At 42.1% G+C, this 20,000-nt stretch overlaps 1 protein-coding gene across 1 annotated transcript in view; it reads left to right on the top strand.

Annotated features, from left to right (window-relative positions):
* Nucleotides 1-12,850: 12,850 nt before the first annotated feature.
* Nucleotides 12,851-20,000, top strand: part of ppp1r42 (protein phosphatase 1, regulatory subunit 42) — a 67,891-nt gene continuing 60,741 nt past the window's right edge. Inside the window, 4 exon segments of the mRNA XM_055634411.1 lie at nt 12,851-13,079; nt 15,609-15,718; nt 17,042-17,115; nt 19,437-19,653. Coding sequence (XP_055490386.1) covers nt 19,522-19,653 — 132 coding nt within the window. The 5' untranslated portion in view covers nt 12,851-13,079; nt 15,609-15,718; nt 17,042-17,115; nt 19,437-19,521.

The following is a 20,000-nucleotide window of genomic DNA, read 5'->3' as shown; positions in this document are numbered from 1 at the left end:
ATTCAATGTTCACTCCATTTCCTTTAGAAAAATAAAACAGTAGTCACGTAACACTAACATGAATGCTCCATATTATTTTTAGAAACTTGAATAGATGTAGCCAAACTACTGGAGATAACATTAATAATGAATATGGCTTCCTTCACATACGACTTTCATGATTATGGTACTTAAATTACAAAACTGATACACACTACTTTCAGGATATTAAATCAACTTAATTTTAATGTAAAAACATCAAGCACATTAAATGATTGGCAGAATCTGTCTGTTGAAAAGGTAATTTTTGATTAATTACATCCTCTCAAGTTTCCTTTTTGTTTAAACTATGCACAAAGAATATCTTTACAGGAAAGGGATTTCTAAAAGGTCTATTTCAGAGGTCATTGTTTTCTTAACACATTTAAAAACTACATTTGTTAATATTCCAAAATGTATTTTGTCTGCACTGTGAAGGGTCATAGATCTTGTCATAACTAACTTTAAATGTTTGGGATATAGATTGTAGCTACCATCACCTTGCAAATATTTGGCAATGTCTATAATCAACTATAACTTAATATCGGAGATTACCACTTACTGTCTTAGAATACTCATAATAATAAACATTCTTTGCTAGGCTACAACACAATTGAAACCTCACGGCTTACGGTACTGACTGCTCAAGCTTAACAGCAACTTGTCTGCATTTAAAGGTACTGCCAATGGAAAAGAAGCAAAGGCTCTTGGGGCATCATATGCAGACATTAGACTATATGAAAAGAGCTATAGAAGAATCATCCCTAAAATAGTTATCTTCACTGGGCTAATAGATAAATATTCAAATGTAGACTTAGAGATAGAGTCAGAGTTATGCAGCACAGAAACTGGACATTTTACTTCGGAGTCACGTGAGTGACTACGTGAAGAAGATCCCGTCCAGGCGCACACGCGTCATATCGTCAGACGCATAGCGGCTGCGACCGTGTTGGGAGGAGCAGAGCCCTCCAAGCGGTGAGTGAAAGAAAACCTGAAGGTATGTATTTTTACTTTCACTTTCAGGCCATTTTTCTTCCGTGAAGACTGTGTGCTGAGTAACAGGCAAGTCTAAACTGGAGAAAAGTGGGAAAAGTAAAGGGAAGCGCACCGCAGCTAAAACTCGAGGACAGAGTGTCTGAGAGTAGCGGGCGCCCCGTTAAAACGTCTGCGGTAGAAAAACCAGCGACTACAGTAACGGTAGAAAAAGGTACCGTTGTAGCACCTATGTAAGTAAGTAAGGCCAAAAAGAAAACAAACAGGCCAATAGACTCGGATGAGTCAGACCCGGAGATTACTTCACCTCAGAAAGAGGTCATGTCAGATTGGGTCGCATAATTAGAATTCCTCATGGGGAAAATGATTTACAAAGGCACACTCCAGGGGGAGTACAGTCAACGCGGGCCTACAGGAGAGCCAGCGTATGGAACACCCAGGAGAGGTCGTGGGAAACGTTGGCCTACAAGTGAGCCAGCGCCAGAAATGCCTTATGAACAATAATATGTGGGTTGGCCTAGGAGAGAGCCAGCACCAGAAATGCCTGAAGAAAGACAATATAGGCATTGGTCTATAGGAGATCCAGCTTAGCAACCAAAAAAGGGCTGCCAGTATATGATTCTATGGAAGAGCCTGCTAGAGGAATACCCGACAAAGGGTTTACTAAGCGTAGGCCTATGGGAGAGCCAGCGCACGAAACACCTGAAGAAGAAATACCAGGTCAACCCCACTATGAGGAGGAATTTCCAGAAGATTCTAATAATGAATCATATGAGGACCAAAGCCCAATAATAGAGCTCAAAGTACCAGGTCTGGCCCAAAAATTCTCAGGTCCCAGACTGAAGGGACAACCATTAGCGGAAGAAATAGCAGCAACTATAAATTACCTGCTTTCCCATCAGTTAGAAGAACTAACGATGGATGAGACTATCAAAAAATATGTAATCCCGCAGAATTGCTAGCAGTCCCAGCAGTGAATAATGTAACATGGGGCTATTTGGGCACCGCAGTACGCGCACAAGAAATGAGTGGGTGCTGAGATTAATGGGATCAAGTATTACGGCTTTTGCCAGAGACCTGGAAGAAGAACATGTGACAACGTCACAACAGGATGTTTTGGCACTAATGTGTAATGCACACTTCGAAATAAACTTCGTAAAAGTGCTATAAGACCTAACATACATCCCCTAAGTTTGCAGGGCTCTGTAAACCATCAAATATACAATTGACGAACTTACTCTTTGGAGAAGATCTAGCCAAAAGGGTGAAACTCCTGAATGAAGAAGAAAAAACTGTGGGAATGATTAAACCACCGATGTTTGGCAGATCAGTTCGAAGGCAATATCCATACCGAAGGGTGGCTGGAGCTGGTGAAGGAACAAGTCGTTCGTACCCATATACACGTTATTGGCGCACTGCTCCAGGGCGTGGAGGACATGGCATTCCCACAAGGGGCAAGGTACAACATGTGACACCCACAAACCCTGAGGTAGGTGGGTCTGGTTCTGGAAGACACATATTAGATGTTTCACATTCGTAAATTGGGGGAAGGTTACAATTCTTCCTAAAAGAATGGCGAAAAATAACATCTGATGCATTTATACTGTGCAGTATTATGGGGTTTAGAATTGAATTCTACCCACATTTGAATTCTCCTCAACATGTTCCAAAGAGAATGCATGTTTTCTCTAAAGAAAATAGAAACATTCAAGCAGAACTTGACATATTAAGTAGGAAAGGGGTTATTGAAAAGGCAGTTTATCAAAACAACCAATTTATATCTAGTATTTTTTCTAGAGCAAAAAAGGATGGTGGTTGTAGAATCATCCTTGATCTAACAAGTCTTAACCCTTTTGTACAGTATAAGCATTTCAAAATTGAGACATTTACTAATGCTATGCAGCTAATTTCAAGAGAATGCTATATAGCTAGCATAGATATAATAATAATAATAATAATAATAAATTTTATTTGTGGGCACCTTTCAAAAGTATCAAGGACACCTTACAGAATTTAACAAGAATAAAAAACATATAATCGGCGTAAAATAAATAATAAAGACATCACCAATACACAAATTAAAGACGGAATTCGATCCAAAGACAAAAAAAATTCAAAAACACAATGTGAAGAGAGAGCAGCGGCAGCTAAATCGCGCCAGCATACACTCTCCCTTCCGACTGCCATCTTGGACACAAACTGAAATAATCACTTACACACAAAAATCATCCCCCCACAAAGATGCATATTACTCTGTGGCTGAGCATGGTAATGATTGAAGATATTTGAAATTTAACTGGATGAATCAATAATGGCAGTTCAAAGCATTGCCTAATGGCTTAACCTCAGCCCCTAGATTGTTTACAAAATTGTTAAAACCAGTCCTAGCATTGCTAAGAGCCCAGGGCCATTTGGTAATGGCTTATTTGGATGATATTCTAATTGTGGGCGATACTCAAGCTACAACAGAACCATCAGTATCAGTATTTCAAAGGCTGGGTTTTTTTAATACATCCAGATAAATCTAGGTTGTCTCCAAATAAATGATTACTTGGGGTTCACTATTAATTCAGAACACATGATAGTGACTTTACCCAAGGACAAAAAGCTGCAGTTAATTGAGGGTTGTAGCAAACTCAACCATCAATTAGGCAAGTGGCAAGCTCACTTGGCAAACTAATCGCTTCATTTCCAGCTGTGCAGTTCGGTCCACTGCATTATCAGCAACTGCAGCGAGCAAAGGTACAGGCATTAAAAATACATTCAGGGCATTTTGATAGGCCCATGCAATTATCAGCAACAGCAATGGCTGATGTACAATGGTGGATTAAGAGTGTCTCTTATGCTTCCAGGAAAATTCTGGTTGAATCACCTGCTATCATTCTACAGACTGATGCAAGTGCGCTAGGTTGGGGCGCTACTGATACCATTACCGGCTGTGGAGGTAGATGGAATGTGGAAGAGGAACCTTTGCTCGAAGCACATGGAATTAACTACCTAGAATCATTAAGTACATTTCATGGCCTTAAAGCTTATTGCTCTAATGTGCAAAATCTGGATGTTCAGGTTCAGATTGACAACACTACGGCAGAAGCATATGTCAATCACATGGGTGGAATCAAGTCAGAAGCTTGTGACAGATTGGCAAACGTTATCTGGTACTGGTGTATTATTTGAAACATTTGGCTTTCGGCGATCTACCTACCAGGTAAATTCAATATAATTGCAGACACCAGGTCACGAAAATGTAATGATAGCACAGAATGGATGTTAAATCGTGACATTTTGAATAACATTGTTTCAAAATTTGGAAGGCCAGAAATTGACTTGTTTGCATCTAGACTGAACCACCAATTGCCTCAATATGTTTCATGGAAGCCAGATCCAGGTACAACAGCGGTGGATGCATTCTCGCTAAATTGGGGTGGAATGTTTTTATATGCATTTCCTCCCTTTTGTCTCATTAGTAGGTGTCTACAAAAGATCAAGCAGGATGATGCTTCAGGATTGTTGGTGGTCTCAGATTGGCCTACACAACCATGGTACCCACTAGTGCTAAAAATGGTCACAGAACCTCTTATGCATATTCCAAGACAAGAAAACCTACTTGTGCACCCTGTAACTCGTGATTTTCATCCTTTACATGATCGTATTGATTTGTTGATTTGCAGATTCTAAAAAGGCCATATCTCGGAAGAGGACTATCAGATCGCACTATGGATGTAATTGCAAGAGCCTGGAGAGATAATACCCAGAAGCAGTACATTTCTTACATTAAGAAATGGGAGGTGTTTTGCTCAAGACAGAATATTTCAGACCACACTGCAGAAATCTCAGATGTTTTAGAATTTCTGTCAACACTACATTTTGATGTAAATTTAAGTTATAGTGCGATCAATACTGCAAGGAGTGCCCTCTCTGCATATTTATGGAGAGCATCAGAACTTTTAGGATTCTAGGATCACACCCATTGGTCTGTAGGTAAATGAAGGGAATCTTCAATGCCAAACCTCCTAGACCCAGATATACAGAAATCTGGAATGTGAGGGATGTGCTGATGTTACTTCGGGAATGGAGTCCCATTTCAAATTTGTCTTTAGACAAAATTACCATGAAGGTAGTCATGCTAATGGCATTAGTTTCAGCACAAAGAGTACAGACATTACATAAATTACATATAGACAGAATGGTAATGACAGCAGAGGCAATTATGTTCTATGTCTATGATTTACTCAAACAGAGCAGACCAGGAGTCACGGGGTGTAAATTGGTCTTTGCAGCATACCCTACAGATCCAAGACTGTGTAGTGGCACATTTAAAATGTTACATTGTGACCACCAAGGACTTAAGAGGTGCAGAATCAGCATTGTTCGTCAGCCATAAAAAAACACATAAGAAAGTGTCAGTACAGACTATCTCCAGGTGGCTGAAGCAGGTGCTGTTTGATGCAGGGATTAATACTGACAAATTTAAATCTCATTCTACCAGGGCAGCAACAACATCGGCGGCCAAGGATTTGGACATTCCAATGGACCATATCCTCGCGGCTGCAGGATGGACAAGTGAACGGATGTTTCACAAGTATTACCATAAAGAGATTTCAGACCCTGGTGTATTTTGTGGTGCTGTTTTGGATTCGGTATTAAATGTTCCCCTGTGATAAAAAAGGGGACAGAAATGTTTTGATTATGATAAATAAAAACCAATAACTGATTACATGAATGTTATGATTGTATATTATTGATTGTTTTCACTCATTTAGAGTCAATCAATGCAGTGAGATGCCTGGATTTGAATCTACGGCATGAAATCACAAAAGCTTTAAAATCTTCACGTAGTCACTCACGTGACTCCGAAGTAAAATAGTAAGATTAAACGAGAACTTACCAGTTTAAAGTTTGATCTTAATTTATGAGGAATTATGATGAGGGACTACGTGCCCTCCGCTCCCACCATCATAAAGATCAACTGTAAGTTATGTTTGTCTTACGTACCTTACTATTATGCTTCGGTAAATTATCATCTGTGATTTCACACCGCTGCTTTGAAGATTGACGCTTGTGTGCCTGGATGGGGTCTTCTTCACGTAGTCCCTCATCGTAACTCCTCATAAAATAAAGATCAAACTTCAAACTGGTAAGTTCTCATTTAATCTTACTATTTAACCCAATTCACCCATACTGACCAAGTTTCCCAACTTAGTCCAACTTACCTGGCCCTGGCCCATATCCTTCCAAATCTTTCATCTTCATGTACCAGTCCAAGTGTCTTTTAACGTTATTACAACCACTCTACCACTACTCACTAACTGAAACGTCACCCTTTCCTACTCTCCAGAGATGTTGCCTGTCCTACTGAGTTACTCCAGCATTTTGTGTCTATCTTTGGTTTAAACCAGCATCTGCAGTTACTTCCCACCACTTCCTCTGGCAACTTGTTCCATATATACACCACCCCCTGAGTGGGAAAATGTTACCGCTTGGGTCCTTTTTCAATTTTTCCTTCTAACCTTAAACCTATGCCCTCTAGTTTTAGAACTTCACCATGTAAATTGAATGACTGTGGCTATTTACCTTATCTATGCCACTCATGATTTATAAACCAAGGTCACCCCTTGGCCTCCTACATCCAGGGAAAAAAGACCCAGCCTTTACAGCCACTGCTTCAATTAAACTCTCCAGACCCAGTAATAAAGCCTGGTAAATCTTTTGCAATCTTTCCAAATTAATGACATCTTTCCTACAATAGGGTAGCCACAACTGTACACAGTACTCCAAATGTTCTGTTGCCAATATCTTGTACAGCTTCTCCACGGAGCAAAGTTTTTGTCGGTTACTCTTTAAAAAAAAGATAGTTTTCATTTGAGATCTCAGCTACAGCAATCTTGAATTGCACTATTTAATTTATGTTATTTCTCCTAAATTTATCCCTAAATGTATTTCTTCAAACTACTGTGCATTAAATTTAATTTGCCAGATGTGCAACAATGTCTGCAATGTATCTATGCTTTCCTGAAGTCTACTGCCATTCTCTGAAATTATGCCTGCTCTATTTCTGAACATGAAAAAAAAATCCAATAGTGTGAATATTGACCCCTTGGACACCTCATTTTGAAAACAAACTGTTCTTCATCACTTTCATACCACTTGTGATGGTGGCTCATTGGTAACAACGATGGCGCGTTATGCACTCAGTTCTGGTGAGTTCTAACATGGCTCATGAGTCCAATTCATGAACCGCACACTCGAGGACAGTGGGGGCAGATGAAGGTCACCGCTGGCGGGTTCTGGGCGGCAGCCTTCCTCTTCTCCCTGGCTTTTTAAGTTGCTCTAGGTGGCGCTCCTCGAAGCTGCAGGCTGCTGTTCGCACTGCTGTGCGCTAGCGTGTTCTGTCGCTAGCGCAATCTTCCTTTTGCTTGGGCGCAGGATCACAATAATGGAGATTGTCCTTGACGTAATCTTTGTACCGCTTCCTGGGACGCCCACGGTTCCTTTGTCCCTTGGAGAGCACGCCGTAGAAGACATGTCGAGGCATGCGAGTTTCATCCATCCTGATGACGTGCCTAGTCCATCAGCACGATTTTTCATGTCCTTATGTTATATAGTGGCTCGCCACTGCTGTACACATCGTTGCGCTATTGGAGTGTTAAGTGCAAGATCTGCAGTAGTACATGGATTATCCAGCAATGGGCATTACAGTAGGTGTTGCATTTTGACTGTGGCACACAGACCCAGACAGGTTGTTGTACCCTCGATGGAGCCCCATTTGTGCATTGTCACCCTTGACCGCCCAATCCCGGTTCGCAGTTGGTTGAGACATCTCCAGTTCAGCCAGTGGTCATCACTGCCGAACATACTTGCTGCCCTGGTACAAAGAAGAGCGACCACTGGTCCATAGGCTCCGACTCCCAGTAGCAACCTCTACCTGTCGCTTTGTTCCTAACCCATCGCCACAGGACTTTTTATAGAGAAAAGAGCTGCACAAAAACCTGTGCGTGAATGAGTTTAAGGTGGAGAAGCTGTAGCACTGTAACAACCCCACCCTCTCGGCCGCAGAAGTCAAAGACCAGTGGTATGAAAAATCATCACGGCTGGAGACTTCTTGGCTGCAATGGATGGCCATGTCATCTTTAGTGCTCTGACTAGCCCTTCGCATTCCACAGTGTGTTGCTGCGTTGCCTTTCCAGCCATAACGATCTCTTCCGCCTGGTCCCCCAAAGCAGATTTTTCATGAAGGATGAGCATGTCCCACGGGTTGAACTGGACTACATGGTACCAGTTGCAAGGCTACGCTTTGGTAATTCTCACTATTTGCAGCATATAATCCAGTGCCATCAATTGTATTTATATCCTAATACCATTGTTGAAATCATCTTACAGAACATGCAAAACACCCTATTACCTTTTATGATGTTAGCAAATAATGAATGTGCTTGAATCAGCATTTTCTCCTGTGTCGATGCTTGTACAAATTGAATGGTATAACAATTTTAGAACAAATAAATAACTAAAGTCATGCAATCGTACATCATCAGTAACAACTAACATTCACTTGAATTGAAATCATAAATTAAAATGTTTCCAAATTTAAGTTAATGAGATATTTAAACAGGAAATACTGATAGCTGTGGGAATTAAGTGACATTACATTAAATGTTCATGCATTGTTTTCTATATTAATGGTAACTTGAAAGTATCAGGATTGGATGACATTTCCATTTGGTCTTTACAATTTAAAGCAGTGATATAATATTTTTGTGATTTGGTAGTACTTAGAAAAATGCTCTTCCATTAATGCACCAGAAGAGGAGCAGGTCAATCACTAAGATTTAACAATTATATAGTTACATGCTTGAAAATTATGTTAATGAGGTGATTTTTCATATTTTCCATTGCATGGAAAGAGGCTATTTGCCCTATTGACTGTATGCCAGATCTGAGAGGACTTTCATCAGTCATATTTCTCTTCTAATTTCCTAGTAACCTACTCTATCTCACACAGATCTTCCCTGATTCTCTTGCCATTCATGTGCCGCAACTTACAGTAAATTGTAGTTACTGTATATCCCAATGTCCTTATTGAAATAATTTTACAGCCATTTTAACTAATCAACACACCTTTAGAACATGGGGGGGGGAAACCAGAACATCCAGGTATGACCTACATGATCACAGGGAGAACATGAAGACTTAAAAACACCAAAGGTCAAGATCGAACCTACATTACTGGAGCTGTGCAACAGTGGCATTGTCTACTGGATCGCTGTATCACCCATTTATGGTTACATAGTTGAGAAGTTAGCAGCTTTATATGGTGAGACAATTCCAAAGATTCAATTATTTATCCATACAGTTAGCAATGTTTCCAAACGTTGGCATCATGCCATGAATAGTAGCTTTATCCTCTTCTGTGATGATGGTACAGAAAACCTCCAATAATTTGCTATTCGGCTATTCAGAATTCCCAATGATTTGGCATCTGGCTCCCCAAGGTGATGTGTGCTGTCCCCATACCCACATTCCCCTCTTATTCTTTTTTTAAACTTACCTGGGTCTGTTTGCTCCACACCCTTGACAATCTAGCTGGTTCTGTTTCGCAGTCCCTTTAAACAGACTGTCACTTTGCTTTCTGTGCTCCCTTTAAACATAACAGGTTTACTGAAAAATAATTTATTCTGCTGTGTAACATTTAAAGAAAATACAAACTGAATATGAGCAATAAGTAAATCTATTTACGTGCATACAGTCATAGTATTTTTCTCCTGGTGGGAGGAGTGTCCGGGGGGGGGGGGGGGGGGGGGGGGGGGGGGATGATTGGCAAAACAGCCGCAGGAAAGAAGCTGTTCCTCGACCTGCTGGTCCGGCAACGGAGATACCTGTAGCGCCTCCCGGATGGTAGGAAGGTAAACAGTCTGTGGTTGGGGTGAGAGCAGTCCTTGGCGATGCTGAGCGCCCTTCGCAGACAACGCTTGCTTTGGACAGACTCAATGGAGGGGAGTGAGAAACCGGTGATGCGTTGGGCAATTTTCACCACCCTCTGTAGTGCTTTCCGGTCGGAGACAGAGCAGTTGCCATACCATACTGTGATACAGTTGGTAAGGATGCTCTCAATGGTGCAGCGGTAGAAGTTCACCAGAATCTGGGGAGACAGATGGACCTTCTTCAGTCTCCTCAGGAAGAAGAGACGCTGGTGAGCCTTCTTGACCAGAGTTGAGGTATTGTGGGTCCAAGAGAGTCATTGGAGATGTTGACCCCCAGGAACCTGAAGCTGGAAACACGTTCCACCTCCGTCCCGTTAATGTGGATGGGGGTGTGCGTGTTGCCCCTAGACTTCCTGAAGTCTACAATGAGCTCCTTGGGCTTCTTGGAGTTAAGGGCCAAGTTGTTGTCAGCGCACCATGCTGCTAAGTGCTGGACCTCCTCCCTATAGGCCAGCTCATCGTTGTTGCTGATGAGGGCAATCACCGTTGTATCATCTGCATACTTGATGATGGTGTTAGTACCATGTGCAGTCGTAGGTGAAGAGGGAGTAGAGGAGGGGGCTCAGCACACAGCCCTGTGGAACGCCGGTGTTCAGGGTGAGGGTTGAAGAGATGTGCTTGTCTAACCTAACAGACTGGGGTCTGTTGGTTAGAAAGTCCAGTATCCAGTTGCAGAGGGAGGGGTCGATGCCCAGGTCACTGAGGTTGGTGATCAGTTTAGAGGGTATAATGGTGTTGAATGCTGAGCTGTAATCGATGAACAGCATTCTTATGTAAGTGTCTCTGTTGTCGAGGTGGGAGAGGGCGGAGTGAAATGCCGTTGAGATGGCATCCTCCGTACTCCTGTTCTTGCGGTAGGCAAACTGATAGTGATCCAGTGTGGTGGTAGGCAGCCTTTGAGGTGTGCCAGGACCAGCCTCTCGAAGCACGTGCTTTAGTTCTACTCAGTGCCACGTATACGTCGTAGGGGGTGAGTGTGAGGGGCTAGTGATCGGCAGGGAGCACAGCCTTGATGGCCATCTCTAGATTGTCCCTGTCGAAGCGGCCATAGAAGTGGTTAAGCTCCTCAAGGAAGGAGGCGTTGCTGGATGTGGGGGTGGTGTTGGTGGGTCTATAGTCCGTGATGGCCTGGATGCCTTGCCACATGCGTCGGGGGTCGGAGTTGTTGTTGAAGTGCTCCTGAATCCTGAGCTTATGGCAGTGCTTGGCTTCTTGATGCACCTCTTCAGGTTAGCCCTGGATGAACTGTAGGCTCGGGCATCGCCTGACCTGAAAGCGGTGTCCCGTGCTTTCAGCAGTAGCCTGACCTCGCTGTTCATCCATGGCTTCTGATTCGGGAATATGGTCACCCGTTTGAGGGAGGTGACACTGTTGATGGCGGAGTTTATAAAGTCCAGAACAGAGGATGTATAGGAATCAATATTGGTGTGGGAGTCAAGGGTGGCCTGGGCTGCAAATACCTTCCAGTCAGTGTTTCCAAAACACTGCTGAAGTGTGGGGTCCGCCTCCACTGACCAGACTTTAACTGTCCTCACAGTGGGTTTAACCCGTCTGATGAGTGGGGAGTACTTAGGGAGCAGGAACAATGAGACGTGATCAGACTGACCAAGGTGGGGGAGGGGGGTGGCTTTGTAAGCTTCAGCCATGTTCGTGTAGACTTTGTCCAGTGTCTTGTCTTCTCTAGTGGCGAAGGAGACATGTTGGTGGAATTTGGGGAGTACAGTCTTCAAGTTGGAGTGATTTAAGTCACCTGCAACAATGAAGGCTGCCTTGGGGTTGTGAGTCTGTTGTTTGCTAATGGCAGTATGCAGCTCTTTCATTGCAAGCTTGGCATTAGAATCAGGAGGAATATAGGCTGCAGTCACAACAGTGGAGGTAAACTCTCTGGGCAGATAGAACGGTCTGCATCTAACCAAGATGAACTCTAGGTTAGCTGAGCAGTGACTCTCGATGATGGTAGTGTCCATGCACCAAGCTTTATTTACATAAATGCACAGACCCTCACCTCTGGTCGTACCTGTGTCTGTTGTTCTGTCCGCTCGGAGTAAATGACGCCCCATTAGCTGGATGGCGCTATCAGGGACGTCAGTGTTGAGCCAAGTTTCAGTGAAGATCAGGATGCTGCAGTCTTTGATCCAGTTGTGGGAGGTGATCCTTAGCCGGAGTTCGTCCATTTTGTTTACCAGTGAGCGCACGTTGGCGAGGAAAAGGCTAGGAATCGCTAGCCTGTGTGGGGCTAGCTCTAACCTGGCCTTTAACCCACCTCTGCATCCCCGGGGGTGCTTTCATACGCGTCGCCGTCTGTTGGTGCTGCCGGCCTGCCGAGCTGGCTTCGTGCGCGCTGGTGTTCTGCCGCTCAGCGTCTCTGCTGGCCTTCTGCCGCCCTGCGTCTCCGCTGGTGTTCTGCCGCCCCGCAGTTGAATTATTGTGTGATCTTATTATGTGCTTACTCTTGGGCTTTTGCGGGCATTAAGAATGTTAGACAAAAATATGCACGAAAATGGATTTGCCGACAGAGTCCTAGATGAATGGTGTAGACAATATAGTTGTTGTCTAATCATGTGCATGGACATAGATATCCTTCCCGAAAAAAAGCCTTGCGCTGGTAGCATTCCAAAATCCTAACAATATATAAGTGTGTGTACATGTTAGTATGTGTTTGTATAGGAGAGAACTGCAGATGCTGGTTTAAATCGGAGGTAGACACAAAATGCTGGAGTAACTCACGGGACAGGCAGCATCTCTGGAGAGAAGGAATGGGTAACGACGTAATTGTATGTGTACACACACTGTACTTTTTTTCTCGTTTATTATATCGTTTACATGTACTATGTTTACGTATTCTGTTGTGCGGCGGCAAGTAAGAATGTCATTGTTTTATCTGGGACACATGACAATAAAACCCTCCCGACTCTCTTGAACTGGGCCCCATCGCTGATCTGTGGCTCCTTCGCGACCTGTGAGAGGCGGAACGATGTGAGTCGCGTCGCCTTTTTCCGGGACAACCAAAGGGAGGCACGGGGCGTCTCCCATGGCAACCGCCGCAGCCTCAGCCGCCAGCTTTCAAACGCTGGAGCGTTGGTAACGGTTGGTAACGGTCGCCGCCGGGTTAGTGGGCTGCAGCCGCCCTGCCAGCTGGGCGCCACCTCCCTCGCTCCCTCCCTCCCTCGCTCCCTCCTTATAACCATTTAGTGTGTTTAAAGAGCTGCGTGGCTCCTCTTCCCGTAGACTTGTCCAGCGGGTTAACGTGCGCCGGCCCGACTCGGTTGCTGGTTCCCGGTAAGTTCAGCGAATGAACCACAGGCGGCAGGCAGAGTGGTGGCGGGTTGGGGCGGTGCAGCGGCAGAGACCCGGGTTCGATCCTCACCTCGGGTGCTGACTGTGTGGAGTTTCCACGGCCTCCCCATTCCCTTCGGATTCCGCTCACATGCCAAAGACGTGCGGGTTTTTAAAGTTAATTTGGCTTCTGTAAGTTGCCCCTTAGTCAGTGCGTGGCAAGTAGATGAGAAAGTGGATCTAATATAGAACTAGTGTGATGTGAACGAGTGATCGATAGTGGGCGGTGGACTCTGTGGGCCGAAGAGCCTGTTCCCATGCAGTATCTTTCAATCAATCTTTCAAATAAAGAGACACAAAATGCTGGAGTAACTCAGCGGGACCGGCAGCATCTCTGGAGAGAAGGAATGGGTGACGTTTCGGGTCGAGACCCTTCTTCAGACGGCAGCGCGTGTGCGCGCTGTTTTGAGTCAATATGATCCCTTGCAAACTTTTGCGGAAACTTGAGCTGACTTCAGGCAAACTCCTGTTTTCCTAACCACTAAACAACACAGATGTTTTCCTACAAACACACTGACTCCCTAGACTACCCCTGCTCCCATCCTCTTTTCTGAAGGCACTATCAACATTCTCTGGGCTTCCGCATATCCTGAACATTTGATATGTCCTTTAATTTTCGGAAAACAAATCCCCACTCATCTCTCATCCATTTCCCGCACCTCACATTCAGCTGGAATTAGTTTATTATCATATACCCCAGAGAGTAATGAAATTGCTTGTTCACAGGATGCTCACAAAATAAACCGTGTAATTCAGTAATGATAAATACAACAATACATAAAATGATCAGTGTAAAATAGTATAATGGTGCAAGATTGTAGTGCAAAAGAATGCTAATGTAGAATAAGCAGAATAACGAAAGAGGTAGAGTTAAGAATACTGGTAGCACATCCTGCATGGGGTGATTGGTTCAGGAATCAGACAGCAGAAGGGAAGAAACTGGTCTTAAGTCTGGGCGTTCAAGCTACCAAGCTCCTGTATCTTCACAAAGAAGGCCGGAAAAGGAATGATGGTGATGGGCATCCTTGACGTTACTTCTAACCTTGCTGATGCAGCACACTGAAGTTGGACTCGATGGAGGAAACTGATGAGCTGTGATGGACTGGTCTAGGTTCAGCACTGTTTGTAGATTTAGGTGGTCAAGAGCAGAACAGTTGACATGCCAGGATGAGATGTATCCAATCATAATACTTTCTATAGTGCATTTATACAAGTTCAAAATAACTTTCATGGACATGCCGAATCATCTAAGAGAATAAATACATTCATGCATTCTTTTGATCACTGCAGATAGAAGAAACCCGATTCAATTGCAGATGATATGGATGAACTTGAAGCTGTTCACCATTTCTACAGCAGCTCCGTTGATGAGGACAGGGTTACATTCATCCTCTCACTTCCTTATATCACAAGCAACTCTTTAGTCTTGCTGATATTAAGGACTAGGTTATTGCCCTGACACCATGACACAAGGTTCTCAATCTCTTTCTATACCTCAGCACATCATGGGTGTCAATTGGTTAACAACAGTTATTTGCAAATCGGGTTGTCGTTGTACTTGTCTACATGATCATTGGTGTATGAGGAGTAGAGCAAGCAGAGAAAATTTACAAGGATGTTTCAAGAATTCGATGGCCTGAGCTATAGGGAGAGGCTGAGCAGGCTAGGCGTCTGGTCCTTGCGACAGGTCACAACTTCCACAAAAAGAATCTCCCAATTTGTCTTTGGTTTCTCCAGTGTACATGAGACCACATTATTTTTCCAGCCACGTGTAATAAGTTTTTAACACTTTATTATGTCTTCTTAGTATTCCCTCAGATGGGGAAGGTTCATACTCTGTTTGGATCTAAGCTCAACTGACTGGATCTTATGTTCTGATGCATGCACATTGATCAGAAATTATTATTCTGTAATCTGGTTAAAATTGTGCAGTTTTTCTCATCCCAGATGTGAAGATAATGTTGTATTGTTGCACAAACCACATCGTCCAGCAATTGAGATGAGTTAACAAAGAAGAGATGATCTGCATGTTACGATTGGCTAGATTTTACTGAAAGTTAGCGGGCGATTTGCGACAGAAATATCAGCCAGCTGCGATGCAAGTGTCAGTATGGCAGTATGTTTTGGTAGGTGTAGTAGTACAGAATTTGCTGTAGATCAATGCAGGTATATGGGTTGCACAATAAGGTTGCAGACAGTGTAGTTGTCCCATAGTGATCTGTCATTTGATTCTAACCTACCGATATTAACGTGTGAAGTTTGCATTTTATCCTCATGTAGGTTTCCTTTGGACTTATCAGTCAGTATCTGGCTCAATTTAACAGTAGCCTTAGTTGGCATGCCCAGTGTGACCCATTCATTTGAACGCGTTTGTGATCTTTACTGTACTGGTAAGTGAATGAAAGTTCTTTCTAAATTTCATTTTAATTCATTTTAATGTTTTTAGTTAATTTGCATAAAAAACTATGTTTCTAATTACTTTTTACTTTAAAAGTATGTTTAAAAATATATATTTTTGAAAAATCTCCAAATACCCCTGATCATCAGAGATAATTGATAGGAGGAAAAGGCCTCTGATAGCATGAACTGTCAAAAGGTGATATGTGGGTGGAGCCTTAGTTTTCAGTGTTCCAACTGGAAAATATACAATTTACCCAGACTGTTCTGTTTTTTTACCAATTAAAAAACATTCTTCCAAACAAAATGTATAATTTCATTTTCTCACATTACATGCACATTTGTGCTTGTTTGCTTACCTTTTTGCAGATTATTTATATCCGCACAACCTCTACTTTATCAATTAATTTTGTTTATTCATTTGTCACTAATGCAAATTGTGAATTGGTAAGTGCCCAATATTTATCCCTACAGCACAAAACTAACAAATATCAACCAAACTGAAACAATCTATTATTTTTGTTCTCTACTTCCTAGCCTTTGATATTAGATTGGGAGAAACCAACTTTCAAGAGCATGAGAATAAGTGAACAAGTTCAAAGAGGAAGATAATGAGAGGAAAGATGTATGAGGCCTGGTTGGAGGAGCAAGGGAGTGAGGGTTTGAGTTTAAAGAGATGAAAACGAGAGACTGAATATAAGGTTTGGGATGTTAAGAGGGTGAGTTTGAAAAAGTGTGAGCAAACTCTTTAAAATTCTCGAAACGGGGAAAATGTGACAGTGTGGCATTACAGACACCAGCCGGCAGATGTATGGTTTTCAATTAGGACAGGGAGCTAAAAACCTTAATATGAAATGAATCTAACATTTTAATTTAGTCACAACTTAAATTAGTAAACTAAAAATTAAGTGTAGGTCCAGGCAGATACTGGATCCCAGACGTTGAATTCTGAAGTGTTGTGAAATCTACTAATGCTCTTTTATTACCATTCAAAGGGCTATGAGCTATTCTTAAAAGCCCCACATAATCAAAGGCATTTCAAATCTTCCTAATCAGTTTTAAACATTTAAATGAATAAAAGGTTTTTTAAATGGACTACTCAAAATTAATTAAAACCAAACCAAAAAAGCAGACTTCCTTTTAATCAAAAGGTGTGCACAAAAGGTTGGTATAAAGCCAAATGCAAATTGCACCTCAGCTCAGGATGTTTATACGCTGCCATTGGACCCAGTGATAAATCTAGCAGCAGATAAGGAGATTCTTAGCCTAGTGTCTGATCTTCAGCGAGTTGCTGACCATTATATTTCAATGTACAGACACAGAAGTTGGAATCGAGTTCACCTGTAAGGAGGATGTAGCTGGTGGCTCTTTATGAAACTGCTAGCCAGAGGTAAGCACAATAAAAGGAGAAGCATTGGTACATTAGGCTAAAAAAAAGATTTTAAAATGATGACACAAGGAACTGTAGATGTTGGTTTACAAAAAAAACACAAAATACTGGAATAACTCAGCAAGCTCGCAGCATCTCTGGAGAACATGGTTAGGTGACATTTTGCATTGGGACCCTTCTTCAGGAGTCAATAGTGTTTTATTGTCATATGTCCCAGAGAGAACAATGAAATTCTTACTTGCACTGATACTCATTGTCTGACATTCCTGCTGCAGATTGTTACATGTTTTTCAGAAGACGGTATCTGTTTGAAGTGCTGCTGGCTGATCAAGGTCAAATTCTGAATTTCCAAGGCTGAGTAAAAATTGAGAGAATAGTGATTATTTATCATGAAGTTTTGACTGGTGATGCAAAAGCCTGAGGAGCAATGTAGTTAGAGGATGAGTAACTTTAATGGTATGAAATTGGATCTGGCCAGGATTAAGTGGAATTAACAATTGGCAAGTAAAACTGCAACAGAATAGGAAGAAGGGTTTCGGCCCGAAACGTTGCCTATCTCCTTCGCTCCATAGATGCTGCTGTACCCGCTGAGTTTCTCCAGCATTTTCCAGCATCTGCAGTTCCCTCTTAAACACAGAATAGGAAAGATCTTTAAAACAATGATAACTTGAGAACAGCTGTGTGGTACGTCCCCACAAGTAAGAAATGCAGAGAAACCAAAGCATAAGCTTTCTGGATGACAAAAATTACTGCGAATTTCAATGGAAGAAAATAAATTAAAACAAAAGTGGGGCATGATGAGTGACCAACTCGTGTGAAAATGGCTGGCTGAATATTTCAAAATGAGAAAAGAGCTCAAAATAAAAATAAGATGGCTAATGGAAAAAATTGAGAATAAAATGGGAATTAACATAAAACAAAACTCAAAAGCTTTTTACTGGCTTGTAAATATTAAGTGTTAGTAAGGAAACTGGGGTTGATTATGGCAAAGGATAAGGCTGAAATGCATCAGGATCAATTTGCATCTGTCTCACAATAGGAAGTAGAAATAATTGATGAAGTTAAATTAAAAGGAGATCATATAAAAGACTCACTGCCCAATGGAATTATGCCAACTGGTCAGATGCACCCTTCGGTTTCTAAGGTGACTTGTGTGGGAATTGCAAAGACTACCATTATCTCCCATTCCTTCCAGGAAGATTACAGAGGATTGAAGAATGGCAAGTGCTAAGGTTTTGTTAAAAAAGAGGTTAAGAATGTGCCAGGCAACTTTAAGCTACCCAGTTAGGGTGCCTTTGGAAGCAACAATCATGGACAAAAAAAAGTTAATAATAGGGAAAGCAGGCATGAAGTCCCAAGCAAAATGGTCATCAGTAGAAATGGCATTCATGGAATGAGAGAGTTCGTGTCAGAATGGATAAAAACATTGTTCCCTATTTCTTTCTCTCCTTCCTACATATCACTGCTACAGTTGCTTTCTTCCAGCCACCGGAATTGTTCTAGAATTTATGGAAGATCATCACTATAATGCAGAGGCCTCCAAACTTTATAGCATGAGGGCCACATTATATATGTGGCACATTTTTATGGGCCGTACACACACACATGCACACGCACACACACACACACACACACACACACACACACACACACACACACACACACACACACACACACACACACACACACACAACACACACACACACACATCGCCGATCTTCACGATCTCACGTCCCCGGGGCCATCGAAGGTAACCTGTCAGCAGCTGCACACAAACCCTCAACTTGATAGCCTACGGCAAACTGACGTGTAAGTTCCTGTGCTACCACAGAACCCGCTAAATAGCCCGCCGCACGGAACGTGTTAAGAGCTTGCTGCGGGCCGGACAAAATCTCGTGGCGGGCTGGGTGTGGCCCGCGAACCATAGTTTGGAGACCCCTGCTATAATGTATCGTGAAACACACATTATCTTTGAAACCACCTGTCAGAGATGCAAGTTCAACGGATTTATCTTTCCTTTAAGTGTGCTTGATTTTTTTCAGTGTGTTTTATGTGCCCCAATGTTACTTTCACTTAAGAGGATGTACTCTCTTAAATGGTAAAATGCTGAAGAACATGATTTCCCAAACATTTATCAACAAATAGCCAGATATGAGTGTGTTTTATGCTTCGAGATAATTAAAATTGTATAAATTAAAAATTACCTGGAAGAAGGACAATTTCCCCACTGACTCCATCAAATTTGATTTGTACTTTCTGTATTTCTGTGTCCAAATGTAGTGTTTGCATTATGGAATAATTGTCTCTTTAATTACTTCCAGGGTGGAATTTGATCTTTTTTATTTAAATAATTAAGAACTCGGACACAAGCCTGCAGTGAAATAGCTTTATAAGTTCAGTCCCATCATGGTTCGACTTACAGTGGATTTAATTGCAAAAAGTAATCTGCACGTAAAGAACAGAAGGGATGAACCTTTGGAACAGTATTTAAGAAAATTGACTCACATAAATTTTTCAAACAAAAATATTGATGAAATTGTGAGTATATTTTTGATTGAGACCATGCTATTTTCTTGGTCTTTGATGTACATGTATGTATTTTAAATATAACTTAATAATCTGAAATTGATGGTTTAAGCCATAGAGCGGTGTTTCCAAAACTGATCTGCGATTTGCTTGTGATTAGCACTTTTCACTCCTCACTCTTTTCCCTCAATTGAAATCTAAAGTAGTTTAGGGAACCCAAAAAGCATAAAGCATTATAGATCCAAAGTTCATTTACATGTCTATGTGCAAACCTATTACAAACCTACTGTCTCCCACAGCTATCTAGACTGAAAACTGGTCAGTTTGTAGAAGGGTTTCGACCCAAAACGTCACCTATT

Source organism: Leucoraja erinacea, chromosome 4, assembly GCF_028641065.1.
Source record: "Leucoraja erinacea ecotype New England chromosome 4, Leri_hhj_1, whole genome shotgun sequence".
Taxonomy (NCBI): domain Eukaryota; kingdom Metazoa; phylum Chordata; class Chondrichthyes; order Rajiformes; family Rajidae; genus Leucoraja; species Leucoraja erinaceus.
The sequence above is the reverse complement of the archived record's forward strand: the minus strand, read 5'-3'. Positions and strand labels throughout refer to the sequence as shown.